This window comes from Uloborus diversus, chromosome 2 (genome assembly GCF_026930045.1).
Source record: "Uloborus diversus isolate 005 chromosome 2, Udiv.v.3.1, whole genome shotgun sequence".
Classification (NCBI taxonomy): domain Eukaryota; kingdom Metazoa; phylum Arthropoda; class Arachnida; order Araneae; family Uloboridae; genus Uloborus; species Uloborus diversus.
This window is the reverse complement of record NC_072732.1, coordinates 120,390,073-120,404,681: the sequence shown is the minus strand read 5'-3', so window position 1 is coordinate 120,404,681 and position 14,609 is coordinate 120,390,073. Positions and strand designations below refer to the sequence as shown.

Sequence of the window (14,609 nt, the reverse complement as noted above, 5' to 3'; positions counted from 1 at the left end):
TTACCGGAAGAGGTGGTAATGAGCATGGGAGTAGATAGTTTTTAAGAGAGCCATTGATCTTCACTGGGGATTGTAAATTGACTAGGAACCAGTCTAGCTGGGCCCAGAGCCTGTTGCTGGTCTTCGTATTTGATATTGCAGACCAAAAGCAAGGTACTGTTCCACCTGAAAAATTGAAGGTAAAAACTAGGATATAAAGCAACAAATATTTTTTTCACTTTCATATAGATATGCTTGCCAGACTTCCAAGTTTTCAGACAAAATCCTTGTCCTGTCCGGTTTACTTCACGTCCCGGTAAAAGATAAATTTGACTATAGATGACCTAAAACGCCTATGAATAATTAACTGTGAAGGATTATTTAAGATAACTACATTGTTATTTGTAACGTTGACAAGTTAAATTTGTATTGTATAAGCTTGTGAAAATTTTTACAACAAGATGAAAGCCCCTAAAAATCTTCTAAAATTGAAAATTTTTACAACAAGATTAAAACTTCAAAAGACCTTTTAAAGTCCTAGATTAGCCAATGAAAAATATATGTAAATAATGTTCAAATTTTGTTCCTCATTCAAAGTGTTTTTTCTTACTTAAGTAACTTATAAATATTAATGTGTAGGAAATAAAATGTTAAAAATTTTCTTTATCGTTACCTCTGGTTTTGGTTCATAATTAGTAGCCATCTTTTCACAGCACCAAAAATGAGATACCTTCTAAAACTCCAAAAACCAGCAAAAAGTATGCACCACTTTGAATATCCGTGGAGGGGAAAAGGAATTCCGGTGTCCTGGTTGAACATTTCAGAAATCTAGCAAGCCTATTCATACATTAAAACCAATTAGGTACTTCTTAATTTTTTTAACCAATGCAATGACGGAAGCAGTAACATTTTTTCGTTGTTTATAGTATAGCTCTCTACTTTACAAAAAAAAAAAAAGTAATGTTGTGACTTGTGCAATACAAAAAAATAGTTTGTAGCAATTCCTGGAAAGTTCTTTCAACATAAGTTTGGTAAAGGAACAAGAAAGAGTTTATTTCAATAACTTGTGTAACAAACATAAACAAACATTTTTAATGAGATTTTTATTATCTGGATTTCAAAAGTTAACTACAATATAGCCCCTATTTATCGATTGTCAAGAGACTTAAAAAAATTTATCATTAAATGAAGGAGCATTGACATTCAATGCAATCAAATTCAGACCAGTGAAATACATCAATAAATTCAGAAAATCAGATGTCTTTAAATAGAAGTTAAATTGTATCATGATTTTGTTCATTCCATCTTTCTCTAGGAGAAGATCAGAGAAAGAAAAAACTTATGTTCTATAGTTCAGAAGTCTGTAAAAGTTTCTTGTTGAATAGTTGTCCGTATGACATTTTGTCTGCTACAGTAAGTAAATGTATAAAGTTATTATATTTTTTCCTTACTGAACCTTTTGCAGTTTTCCCTTATTATTCAAATTAAATTATTTCAGCGGTGTGGATTAGGAGAATGTCCTAAAGTGCATGATGTAGCATTAAGAGCAGATTATGAAAGTGCCAGAAAAAAAGAAGAATATTATTTTGAAGAGGAGGTTTGGCCATTTATTTGAATTTCATTTCTGTAAAATTCATGGTGAAAAGATTCATCTAATTATGTTAGCAAAATAACAAATTTTTTTTCAAGTTAATGTTTCATTCTTCAAAAGTCACATTTGTGTAACCCAAATTTGTTAGACACACCGTTACCTGTCAGATATAGGCAAAATCACATGGGCATGCCCAATAGCAGAAACTTTCTAGCCAGTCTGTGACACTATTTTGGGCACTTGAAAATAATCTGCAGCATTATTATCAGTTTTATTTTAAGTTTTCATAAAATATACAAGTAAAGGTCAAGACCCAGGAATTTTCCAACTGGCCAGTGACAGCTGGACCTGAAAAACTTAGTGATCACCACTGCTACCGAGTTTTAAAGTATAAAAAAGGAGAAGGGGGGGCAGTTTTCACTACTTTCATAAAAATAAATAGAACTCTGCACACTAAGAAATGCAGTAATTCAATACATATTTATTTAAATGTGGAAAATTTAAGTTGAAATAGGTTTATGATTTTTTTTTTTTTTTTTCAAAAATGAATTAATAAATAAATTAGTAAATGAGAAGTTGGCAGGACTGCATTTTAGATGAATGTTTTAGTTTATTTGCAACTCAAATAAACTATAGGGTGTGCTGCAGTCACTGTCTAATGGCGGATGAAAAAGGTTAAACAAACAAATGCGGTAACTTATAACTTGCTTTGTAGCTTAGTGAATGACAGTAATTTTTCATTGTGTTTGTGGGAAGCTTTCTTTTCTGTTCTTCTGAAATTACATTACACCACAAACTGTCTGAAGCCTGTAATTTACCCCAAAAAAAACAGGTGGAATGGAATGATTTACTTTTTTCGGTAGTATTGTTAATCACCGCAAGTTAGCGTATTCAAGCTCTGGAGTTGCGAATAACAAAGCTTCCAAAGCAAATACAATTGTGCAGGTAATCATTCACATTTTTTATGAAAATCATTTTAAAAGAAACATGATTTTATTTTAAATTTTATGTAATCTTCAATAGTTTGTAATGATTTAAACAACAAATTCTGTTTTTGAAAACTTAGACAATAGTCTCGTCTATTTCCATCTTGCAAATAACCAAACATAACGTCTATGTGAAAAATGCATGATTCTAAATAGAGTTTTGAAATTGTTACATAAAAGTAGAAATAAATTCAAACTCCTTAAAAGATTAAAATTTAGATGAAATAGTCAGTTTTTAGCACATTAGCATCTAAAGCAATGAAGATAAGATGATATTCTATAAATAAAATTTTGCATTTTATAAGACAATAATTAAGAATTATCTGAAAAAATAGCACATTAATTTTTAACAGTTAGCATTGCAATAAACGTCCAATTCCCTTTATGAAAACGTAGGCACTTAAAGTCTTGCGTGCCAACAACATGGGAATGACCAAAAATGGCAACTACCTCGAAAGTTAAGACATAAATTTTGAATTCGTTGCTAAAAAATAATTTAAAAGTAAAAATCGTCATGAGATTACACTTTAGTTAAAAAGTTTTTAGCATATTTGTGTCCAAACTGACTGAATGAGGATAAGGTGAAATTTTAAATAGAAAACTTCTAATTTCTCAAGATAATTACTTTAAAACATAAAAAGAAAAAAAACGATTAGCTGCACATTTTAAGTTATTTTGCAGTTAAATAAAACATCCAATTCTGCTTTGTTTTTGAAAACTTGGGCACTTAAGCATCTTATCTACTTCGATCTTGTGAATGACCAAATATGCGACTGCTGAAAGCATCCATCGCCTTTCCGGTCAAAAAATGATCTCTAAACAATCTTTGCCAAGTTGTATTTCTTTTGTTTATTTTTTTTCTTTTGTAAAATTGTCTGCAGGTCACTGAAAAATCTGCGAGGCACGTCTCGCAGTTTCTGCTACTGGGTGCGCATGGTTGTCAGCTCAGAGTATAAGACACTTTATGGAGTGCAAAGGAACTGGCTAAATCAATGTGCTAGGTGTATGAACCTGCTACTTAAGTCGATTTGCAAAAAGGGTACTATCAGGTTCATTGATGTGTGGAGTCTTTGTAAACGTTATTGAATAGCTAGGGGTGACCTGTATCTGAGCTCTATAGGAGTCAAAATGGTTAGTGGTTTAATTTTAGGGTCTTCGGAGTCAAAAAACTAAGTTTGAATGGGAGGCATAGTTCAAGCATCAGGTATCAAAAAGTTGTTAATTATCACAGGACGCGGGGAGCGTCCCGGCAGCCAAGAAAAACAAACGTCAGCTGCCAACGAAAGCAAATCCACTGCCAAAAAAGACGAAAGAAAATAAAAGTGACTAAGAATAGTTTGCACCACAGAACAAGTTGGGGTTTTCTGGGTTTTTCACCCTTCTGTTTCTCAGCCCCATGAAGATCCCCGGAGTTGATTTTTGGTATTCTCAATCTCAAGTGGCCCCTGAAGACATAAACCAAAATACAACCCCCAGGACCATCAGGGGAAGGAGGAATTTAAGTTAGATAATCGCTGTTCAAAAAAGTTTTTGCTTTCTTTGACAGGGCTGCAGCCTAGACGAGAATAGAAATCAAGCTGAAATTTCGCACACACATTCCTTGTGCCCTATTGATGTGCCATTTGACCCCCTTCCCCCTTGTTTTTAAAACTCAAATCATACCTACCCGGGGTTCTGTAGCAGCCCCTCGTGGGGCTATGGTAATGATTTTTTGTATACATATTCTTGGGGGGTCCATTGAGGACATATACAAAAATTCAAACTCCAGGGACATCATGGGCCAGAGTAATTAAAGTTTTAAAATCACTAATTTTCCCTAAATTCATCTGTACTTACTCTCAGCTTATAGGGTTTGTTAATTTCTCACTACAATTGCAAGGCTAGAACAGATCTAAGATCTAACAATTATTCAAAAGTTGTCTTTGAAAATGAAATTCAATCAAGTCTAATAAAACAGATCCAACAGTTGCAACTAGACTCTAAATCACAGATATCACATATTTGCCACAGCGACTGCGCATGTGCGGGATTTAGCTCATTGGGTTTTCTGTTTTAAGATTCCATGTTGTTTGTTTATATTTAAGCAGAGAAACAAATTAATGAATAAGAATAGAATACAGTCCACCCCCCCTCCCCAGTTTCACTGACCAATACGAAATTTCTTTCCTTCCTGTTTTTCAGTTTGATATATTTAAGGAGGAAGAAATTTTAAATGTCGGCAAAACTGGGGTGTTAAACCATGAAAATATTTTGAGCGACATATTATATGTAACAGTACGCATATGTATATGATATATCTAACTTTATAATTGAAAGCGAAAAATAGCACTTATTTATTGGTTTGCTTGCTTTCTAATTTAATGCATATTTCACAAACATAACACATTATGAATTGAAATGTGTGAAATATGTATGGATATCCAAGTTTTGCAGTAATTTGATAACAGACAAAATTTTTGCAATTAATTTAAGCAAGACTTTTGAAATGAGCTAAGTTTGTGCTCACACGCAGTCGCTGTGGCAAATTTGTGATATCCGCGATTTGACGTAGAGTACAGTTGCATATATCTTCTGACACATTCAAATTTAAAATGCTTAAAACGACTTTTTGGTTTGGTCATAACATACATTATTTTGTCTTTTCAATGAACTTTTAAACAAAACTAGGTATTAAACAAGACAAAGAGTTCCATCAAAAGAAAGATAAATCACCCAACAATTAAAATTATCCCATAAAGCGTAAAATAATCCATGATTTAAGAAAAGAAGTCATTAAATAAAAACTGAAAAGCTAGATTAAAATAGCCCATAAGTTGTAAAATATTTTTTAAAAAAACTTCATGAAAATGTTGAATAATCCATCAAATTGAGAAACTGTAATAGAATTTATTCTGAAGTTGTAAAATACTTGAAAACAATATAATTTAAAATATAGTATTTTATTATAAAAGCAGTTTTCTTTGCAACAGAGAGGATACAAGGATTGTAATAAAATTTAAATGGCCCAATTCTCACCAAACGAACATAGAATCTTACTGGTCAGAAAATAACATGATGTAAAATTAAGCTTGCCATTATTGTTCCTTAAAAACGCAAAACAACTGTTTCAATTGAATATTTATGACTTGAAATTATCAATTCTAAAAATACAGACGAAGTAATAATATTAATGCAAAAATATGTGATATCTCAGCAAATACAACCCTGTTGTAAAAATTTCCCCGCCAAGAAAACCTTCAACGCTTCCCCACAAAAAAGAAAGCATTCATCCTAAACCCAAAAACCCTCAGCCTTAAAAAGTCATGATATCTAGTCCCCCCTCCCCCAAATAACTGCCAAACTAGCATCCTCTCTGTTCTCCTCTTTCATCATACCATATACCATTAGAACCTCCTCCTACCTTCAACTCCTCTGAAATATGGATAGACCCTCTAAATTGTTTCTCTTGTTTGGTGGGAAGCTTTTTTGATTGAGGGAGTTGCTTGGTGAGCAAAAAGGGATCCAGTAAGGCATCCATCATCATAATGGGGGGTTATCAAGTTTCCGAGTATTGATTGGAATAATTTTTACCCCGGAAACGGCAGAGAAGAGGAATTTTTAACAGCAATTAGTGACTGTTTCTTAGATCAAGTTGTAATTCAGGGAACTCGAGAGGATGCGATTTTGGATCTAGTTTCCTGTGATGTAGAAAGTTATGTTCAGGGGTTGTGTGTAGGGGAACATATTGAAAATGGTGATCATAACAGTTTTAGGTTCTGGATTAAATTTGAAGCGGACAAAAATGAAAGTTTTAGGTTTGTGCTCAATTTCAGAAACAGATTTTGTCGCACTGAGGCAGAGCTTATAAGAGTTATTTTCATCAAGATTGGAAAATAGCAACGTAGATCTGCAGTGAACAGAATTAAAGGAAAAATGGTTGGGGATTATGTTCCATTTAGGAGAAAAGGAGTTAGTACTAAATATTGGCCCATGTGGTTCTCCAGGGAGATAAAAGAAGCTCTAAACTATATGCAAGCTGCTTTTGGTCAGTTTAAGGAAACTGGTCAGAGTACTGAGGCTCGAGTATTGTAAGACAAGATGTAGTTTTAAGTATTTGGTACACATTTTCAGAAAAGGGAATTGGAGCAAAAGCTAGCAGATAACATTGACAGAAATCCTAAAAGGTTTTTTGCTTACGCTAATTATGGGAAAGCTTGAAGTAGTCAAATTGGGCCACTAGTTGATGAGCATGGAAATTTAATTCAAAACGATAGGGACATTGTAAATGTTCTTAATAACTTTTTTCCAGTGTGTTTAATAATAACTGTACCTCAACTCTGGGACCAGATAATATTTATCCAAAAACTTTAGTTGAATGTGTAGAGGAATTAGAGGATGTTATTTTAATTATTTTCAATGCTTCTTATGACTCGATGATAGTGCCAAAGGACTGGAAGCTGGCTAATATTACGCCGCTTTTCTAGAAAGGGTTTAAAGGTAAAGCTGGGAATTATAGACCTGTAAGTCTGACTTCAGTGGTTTGTAAGATTTTTGAAACTTTGATCAAAATTAAGATTATGAATTTCTTAAGAGACTAATAGTCAGTTGACTAGTTTGCAGGAAAGGTAAATCGTGTGCAACTAATTTTTTGCATTTCTATGACAAGGTTACCTTAGCTTTAGATAATAAAAAGTGTGTGGATGTTTATATTGTTTATGTTATTTTCCAAAAGCTTTTGATAAGGTACTGCATGTTGCTCTTTTCAGCAAACTAGCTAATATAGAATACAAATACAAATACAAAAGTGACGACCAGCAACAGGCTCTGGGCCCAGCTAAACTGGTCCAAGTCAATTTACAATCCCCAGTGAAGATCAATGGCCCTCTTAAAACTGTCTACTCCTTTGCTCATTACCACCTCTTCCGGTAAGCTGTTCCAAGGTTCCACTACCCTGCTAAAATAATAATTTTTCCTAATATCCATGTTAGCCTGAGATTTAAATAGCTTAAAACAATGACCCCTTGTCCTGTTTTCAGTGCTAAACTTTAGCCCCGTAACATCTTTCGTTTTAATAAATTTAAACAGCTGAATCATGTCCCCTCGGTCTCTTCTTTGCTCAAGACTGTACATTTTTAGCTTTCTAAGCCTGGAATCATAATCTAAGTGGGAAAGTCCACTTATTAGCCTTGTAGCCCGCCTTTCAACCCTTTCCAATACATTAATGTCTTTCTTAAGATAAGGAGACCAAAACTGAACAGCATACTCCAAATGGGGTCTTACCAAACTTCTATATAAGGGCAGAAGAACTTCTTTAGATTTATTTGAAATAGATCTATTGATAAACCCAAGCATCTTATTGGCTTTGTTGCTAGCAATGCTGCACTGTTGGCTAAACTTTAAATCCTGACTTATTAGGACCCCCAGATTAGTAACTTTGTCTGCCTGACTAATGACTGAACCTTGCAAATAATAACTTGTACACTTATTTCCATGCCCTAAATGTAGCACTTGACATTTCCCAACATTAACAGCCATACCCCATTTATCAGCTCACTCCGTAATATGATCTAGATCCTCTTGCAGCTGATTTGCTTGTTCTTCATTTTCTACAGTCCCCATAACTTTGACATCATCAGCAAAACAATTCATGTTCCCAGAAATATTTTTGTGAATATCGTTCATAAAGACAATGTACAAAACAGGCCCTAACACTGATCCTTGAGGAACCCTGCTTAAGACCTCACTCCAATTAGAATAATTTTCCCTTACAACTACTCTTTGTTTCCTTCCGGTCAGCCAATTTTTTACCCAAATGAAAGTTTTCCCTCCTATTCCTATATCAGCTAATTTGCTAAGTAGAGCAACATGCGGCTTATCGAAAGCTTTTTGAAAATCAATGTAAACAACATCTACAGGCTTCTTATTGTCCAAAGTCATGGTAACTTTGTCATAGAAATGTAATAAATTAGTTGCACAAGATTTACCTTTCCTAAAACCGTACTGAAAACTAGACAATAGATATTAGTCTCAAGAAAATTTACTATCTTAATTTTCATCAATGTTTCAAAAATTTTGCAAACCACTGAAGTTAGACTCACAGGTCTATAATTTCCCGCACTCCCTTTAGACCCTTTCTTGAAGAGCAGCGTAATGTTAGCCAGCTTCCAGTCCTCTGGCACTGTCCCCGAATTATAAGAAGCATTGAAAATGTTTGCGATTACATCTGCTAATTCTTCTGCACATTCAACTAAAATTTTCGGCTAAATATTATCTGGCCCCGGAGCCTTAGTCACTTTAATTTTTTTCAAATGAAGTAAAACGTCATCCCTGGAAAATACAAAGTCCTCAAGCTGTACTATAGCTTGTGTCTTGTTGGTGTCAACTGTTGAGATACAGTTATCGTTAAAAACATTCGAAAAAAAGTTATTAAGAACATTAGCAATATCACTATCGTCCTGAATTAAAATTCCGTGCTCATCAACCAGTGGCCCAATATGACTATTTCGAATTTTCCCCGAATTAGCGTATGCAAAAAACCTCTTGGGATTCCTGTTTATGTTATCTGCCAGTCTTTGCTCCAACTCTCTTTTCTGAATCCGTACCAAATACTTAAATTTACGCCTTGCCTTACAATATTGGAGCCTATCTGCACTGTGACCTGTTTCTCTAAACCTATGAAAAGCAGCTTGCTTGTAATTTAGAGCGTCTTTAGTTTCCCTGGAGAACCACATTGGCCAAATTTTAGTGTTGACACCCTTTTTCCTAAAAGGAACATGATCCCTAACCGTATTCGCTAGATTTTCCTTAAACTCTGCCCACTGAAGGTTCACATCGCTATTGTCCAATCCAGAAGAAAAACTGCTTTCAAACTCTGCCGAAGTGCCCCAAAGTCAGTATTTCTGAAATTGGGCACAAACCTAAAATTCTCTACTTTGTGCATATCAAATTTAATCCCAAACCTAATACTGTTGTGGTCACTATCTCCAATGTGTTCCCCTACACATAACCCCTGAACAGAGCCTTCCATGTCGCAGAAAACTAGATCTAAAATCGCGTCCTGTCGAGTACCCTGAGTTACAATTTGATCTAAGAAACAGTCACCAATTCAGGGCCGTCGCCAGGAACATCCATTTGGGGGGGGGGGGTGTTGAAACTGACTTTGCCGACTGACTCCTAATATTTTGCCGACCCGACAGATAAATATGTACACACATTTTATATATATATATATATATATATATGAAAATAAATTCAGGGCCTCTGACCAGAATTCCTTACATATTGCAGTCTGGAACATGCAATTGTAGACAAGCTTCAGTGCTTCAGTGATACTAAGGGGATGCATTAATATCGATTAAAGTCAAGATAGCCTGTTGTCTGCCGGAAAATTTCCGAAATTGGCATACTAAAAACATGATTTTATGCTTTGGTTTATATAAGAAGCAAGAGGATCGTGGATTCATTCTCATCTTTTTCGCTGGAGTCAATATGGGGCCTTTTTCTAGAAAAGGTGGTTTTCGGGAGTTCTTCCATAGAAATTTCTAAAAACAAAGATTTTATGCCTTCTTTATTGATGCGAAGGAAGGGATAGGGGGTTCGGGGGCCTTCTTCCGAAGGTTTTTCGAAATTAAAGTTTTAAAAACACAGTTTTAGGCTATTTAAGGATACTTTAGGGGAGAGGGTAGGCAGTGACGGATATACATTTTTTTCCGAGGCGGGGCAAATATCGAAACTGCCGCCCCTATCCATCTTTCAAGTTTTAAAATTGAATTTCAACGAAAAAAACATAAAAATAGTATGAATTCGCCACCTTCTAGAAGTCGCCTCCCCTGGCAACCCTTGTCTCCTCCTCCCCTTAAATCTGGCACTGAATGTAGGTATTTACAAATGTACAGTGGACAGTGTCAAATTAGCTAGAGAAAACGGCAATGAGGAATTACAAGGAATTTTGGAGGAGACGTTCTGAGGAAATTCGAAAAAAAGAAAAAGAAAACGTATTTTATCCATATCAAATTTAACACATAAGAACATTTTCTACTCAAAAAGTTTTGTAATACAATGGTAAATTAATTATGTTGTATATATATATTTTTTTTGGGGGGGGGGGACCCTCATGATAATCAGTCGTTTTGGTATCTTTGAGTACCTTGATTCTGATTGAACATTTCCATGGCGCACAAATAGTGATTTTAAGTAAACAAATCAGAAGAATTAATTGCTATGTATGGGAGAAATAGTTTGCAAAATGAGTTATATCACACTAGTAATATTAGGCTAGAAAAAGTGGTATTCGGAGGTTTCTGCCCCTGAAGCAGACTCAGGAAATTTTTCGAAACTAAAGACTTAAACAGGTGATAGTAAGTCATGTTTGTTTCCGCTGGGGCCTAGGCGATTTCGTGAAATTAAAGTTCCAGAAAGACAATCATAGACCACCACCATTGGTGATATTAAGGAAAGGAGAGGGGAATGACATATTTTTAGTGTTGTGGGAAAGAGTGGGGTTCATAGACTCCCCGGAAATTTTCTGCGAATGATGTTCGAAAAATGTATTTTTACGCAATCTGCGATGATGTTCGGGTGCTGCCCCCTGGAAAAATTTTAAAAACGTATGTCTTGAAAAAAAAAATCTCTAGACAACTTTGATGGATTTGGGTAGCGGCGTAACCAGGGGAGGGGCCCAGCGCACAGGAAGAGGGGCCGAGGGCATAATCCTTCTTGGAGATCAAAGGGAGCCTAAAACCTTGTTTTTTGACTTTTAATTGCGGAAGATTTTCGGGGGCGAGCCCCCGATTCCCAAACAGTTCCGTAATGTTTTCAAAAATGCGGTTTTTGGATCTTAAGTTTTAAACAATTTCAGGTAAGATCTTCCACTCCTCCCCCTCATCCAACTTAGCAAAACATAGCCTTTACAATGTTTCGAGCAGGGTCAGCTCCCAAACACCACAGTCAGAAATACTGAAGGAGAAAACTTGTCAGCATTTCTATCCTCTAGTTAAGAATATAACTCATGCAAAAATTTTGAGGTTATTTAGGAGTGTATTGGTGTTTTAAACAACTATTAATTAATAATTAGCAGATATAAATAATTAGCATTATCTATAATGAATCCAATTTAGCAATTCAATGAAAAATAATTAATTTCTTAATCTCCTTGAGGTAAGAACCTAAGAACCTGGGGCTCTTCCGAAACAGAATCTTTGCTACACCACGGGGTTTAAGAAAGGAGGATCGGAGTGTTTCCCCAAGTGTTTTTTGAATTGTAGTTCTAAACATATAGTTTTAAACATTAAACGACTATTGGTGATGTTAGGAGAAGGTGATACGAAGTGATTTCGCTCGAAAACGTTTTGAAAATTGAGGTCTTAAAAGTGCCATTGTAGGCCATTTGTGGTAAACGAGATTCAGAAGATCTCTCTCTAGACAACTTTCTGAAATTGAATGCCAAAAAACGAAGTTTCAGACGATCTTCGTTGATGTCATAGGGCCCTCCTGCAGTAAGTTTCTAAAAAACGCAACTTAGATTACATTTCATTACCATAAGATAAAAGGAAATCGTTAGGTTCTGCGATTCCTCCGTCCCTCCCTCCTAAGTTACTTCCCTAAATCATTTTATTTATTAAAAGAAAAAAAGGTAGGAGATCCTCCTCCAGATTTTCTTTTTAGAAAACATTTTAGCTGTTTTAGTTTTGCACGACGAAATTTTCAATTTTCACTCTAATGTTTTTAATTGTTTCAAGTACAAAATTATGCAACCTTATTACAATCTGTTAACATTTTGAACTTACAGATAAGTTAAAGCTTTTATATTTTAGATTGAGGTAGGGTTAAACGTTTATCATTATGAATACAGGTGGTACTTTTTAGTGATACCTAATAACATAACTTTTTTAATTTTATTTAAATATGAGGAATCCTAAATTCCTTGATAACTTTCATTTTACGTTAATTTTCTATAACTCATTTTTTAAACACTCATTAGAGTTACTAATGTGACTTTTCTAGACATGATTTTGAATCTTTTCCTCTATTTGAAACTTATTTTCCTTACTTTTGTACGGGTGTGTCCTAGGAAGCTATCATGTTTTCTTACCTCTAGTTTTTTTTTTTTTTAATTGAAACTTGTTATGTAATTCTATAACACTCTGACTATTTTTTTTTTCTATTGGTTAAAAAAATGTTTGAAACGTATTCCAGCTGTCTTTGGTTTGGTAAATGGTAATTTTAATGATGTACATGTTTGAATGTTCCTAAATAATATTTTAAGATTGCATTTTCTTCTGAAATTTTACAGTAAAAAAAGCATTCATTTGTCCCCCCCCCCTTCCTTTTCTTTTCTTTTTTGAAACTTTTCACACCGATTTTTTCATCCCAGCAACTTACTTAGAACTCTTATGTTTCAATATTTAACGGAAGATATATATATATTTATATAAATGGAGAAAGATTAAAATAATGCTTTGAAAATATTACGTTAAAATAATCATACCTTTTCTGCTGCATTTCAATAAGCGTTTTTTTTTTTTTCCTCAAATTCAAATAAAATGCTTTTTCAGATTTTTCCTTACTTACCACAATGGGAATTATTGTTCATTCACATGCGAATAAAGTTCAAAACTTTAACTAGACTTTTTTTTTTTTTGACTTCATAATGAATAAAATAACTGCAGGATAGTCACTCAAGTCTTCTGCCTAACTCGGGAGCCGGACAAACTCAATGCGCTTGTATCTCTTCAAGGCTCCAACGCCAATAACCTTCTTTTTCCTTCTTCAGGCAGAACGTTCACACAGCTGGGGCCGGACAGACCGTCCTAAGCACACAACAACAGTTGATCCAACTCTTCTCTAATTTTCCCTTGAGCTCTTAGTTCCAGATTCCAGAGAAAGGTTTTTAACAGAAAAGACCCCTCAAGGTCTGACATTTCTAATGTCACCCCTACACACGATTACCCCACGCCGTCTCCACGACGGCATTTCTGAGTGTTACAATTGGCGGACAAATGTCTTGCTTTAGTTACACAATAAACTTGTGTGGTCGACAAATAGGCATAACCCCTGCGAGTAGAATATTATTTTGGTTTTTACCCGTCAGCCTAGAAAAAGGGGAAATGGTGCTGAATGTATTCAGAAGTTTGTTTCAAAATCAAACACTTAAAATACATACCAATGGGTCTTTGTGTTGTAATAAAATCTTTCTCTCTATTTTAATTTTTTTATCATTTTGGCACCCTATGTATTTCTTCACTTTGCTGTGAATTTTTTATTGATGATTCAATTTTATAATTGTGTCCACTGTGCGCTGTCTAAAGCTATCATGTTTATTAATGTAGTTGTGTTTTTAAACTGCGACTTTCCGTGGGTTTCTATATAGTTTATTGAATAACTATTTTTTAAAAAATATTTGAATCTTACATCTCTGCTGCTCACAGGTAATCTTCATGTGTGATACAGCTTCCCAGATATTTCTAAATAATATTTAAAGATTGAATTATCTTTTTAAAATTTACAGTATAAACACTTATTAGAACTTATGATTTGCATTGAAAAGTTTGTTAAAATGAGAAAATGTAAAAATGTGCACACTTCCTTTTAACTTGTATCAAAGATATAGTGAACTTAGAATTCACTCTAAAAGTAAAAATAGCTGATTGTAGCTGAAATTGCCGACTGAGTACAGGAAGGCGGCGCCCATTGCGTGGTCCCAGTGGCCTCCATAAAAATCCTTATTCGGCCAAATTTGTCTGATTATTCGGCAAATTTTAAGACATTATTGCATTTTTCAAAATTCCTGAATGTCCCTTCTCATGTGTACATTGCATATCCGTATTTTATCATTCGGAAAATTGAGAATTTTCCCCAAGAAATTAAGTTTGGTGTGTCCCTGGATACAATGTCGGCAAAATAATACTTTGTTCAAGTAAATGTCGGTAAATTAAGAATACTGTGCAATTAGCAGTCGGCGAATTGATTATGTCTTTCAGGTTTTCAGATGAATAATCGTCAGTACGCAAAATATACATGTTTTTTTTTTGGTTTTTCCTTTTTCAATAAAAGGTGAAATAGGGGGGTTCAAATAA

At 34.5% G+C, this 14,609-nt stretch overlaps 1 protein-coding gene across 1 annotated transcript in view; it reads left to right on the top strand.

Moving 5' to 3' along the window:
* Positions 1-14,609, top strand: part of LOC129217290 (putative RNA-binding protein Luc7-like 2) — a 56,378-nt gene that overhangs the window by 2,130 nt on the left and 39,639 nt on the right. The window contains exons 2-3 of the mRNA XM_054851564.1: positions 1,295-1,392; positions 1,478-1,576. Coding sequence (XP_054707539.1) covers positions 1,295-1,392; positions 1,478-1,576 — 197 coding nt within the window. The remainder of the gene's footprint in view (positions 1-1,294; positions 1,393-1,477; positions 1,577-14,609) is intronic.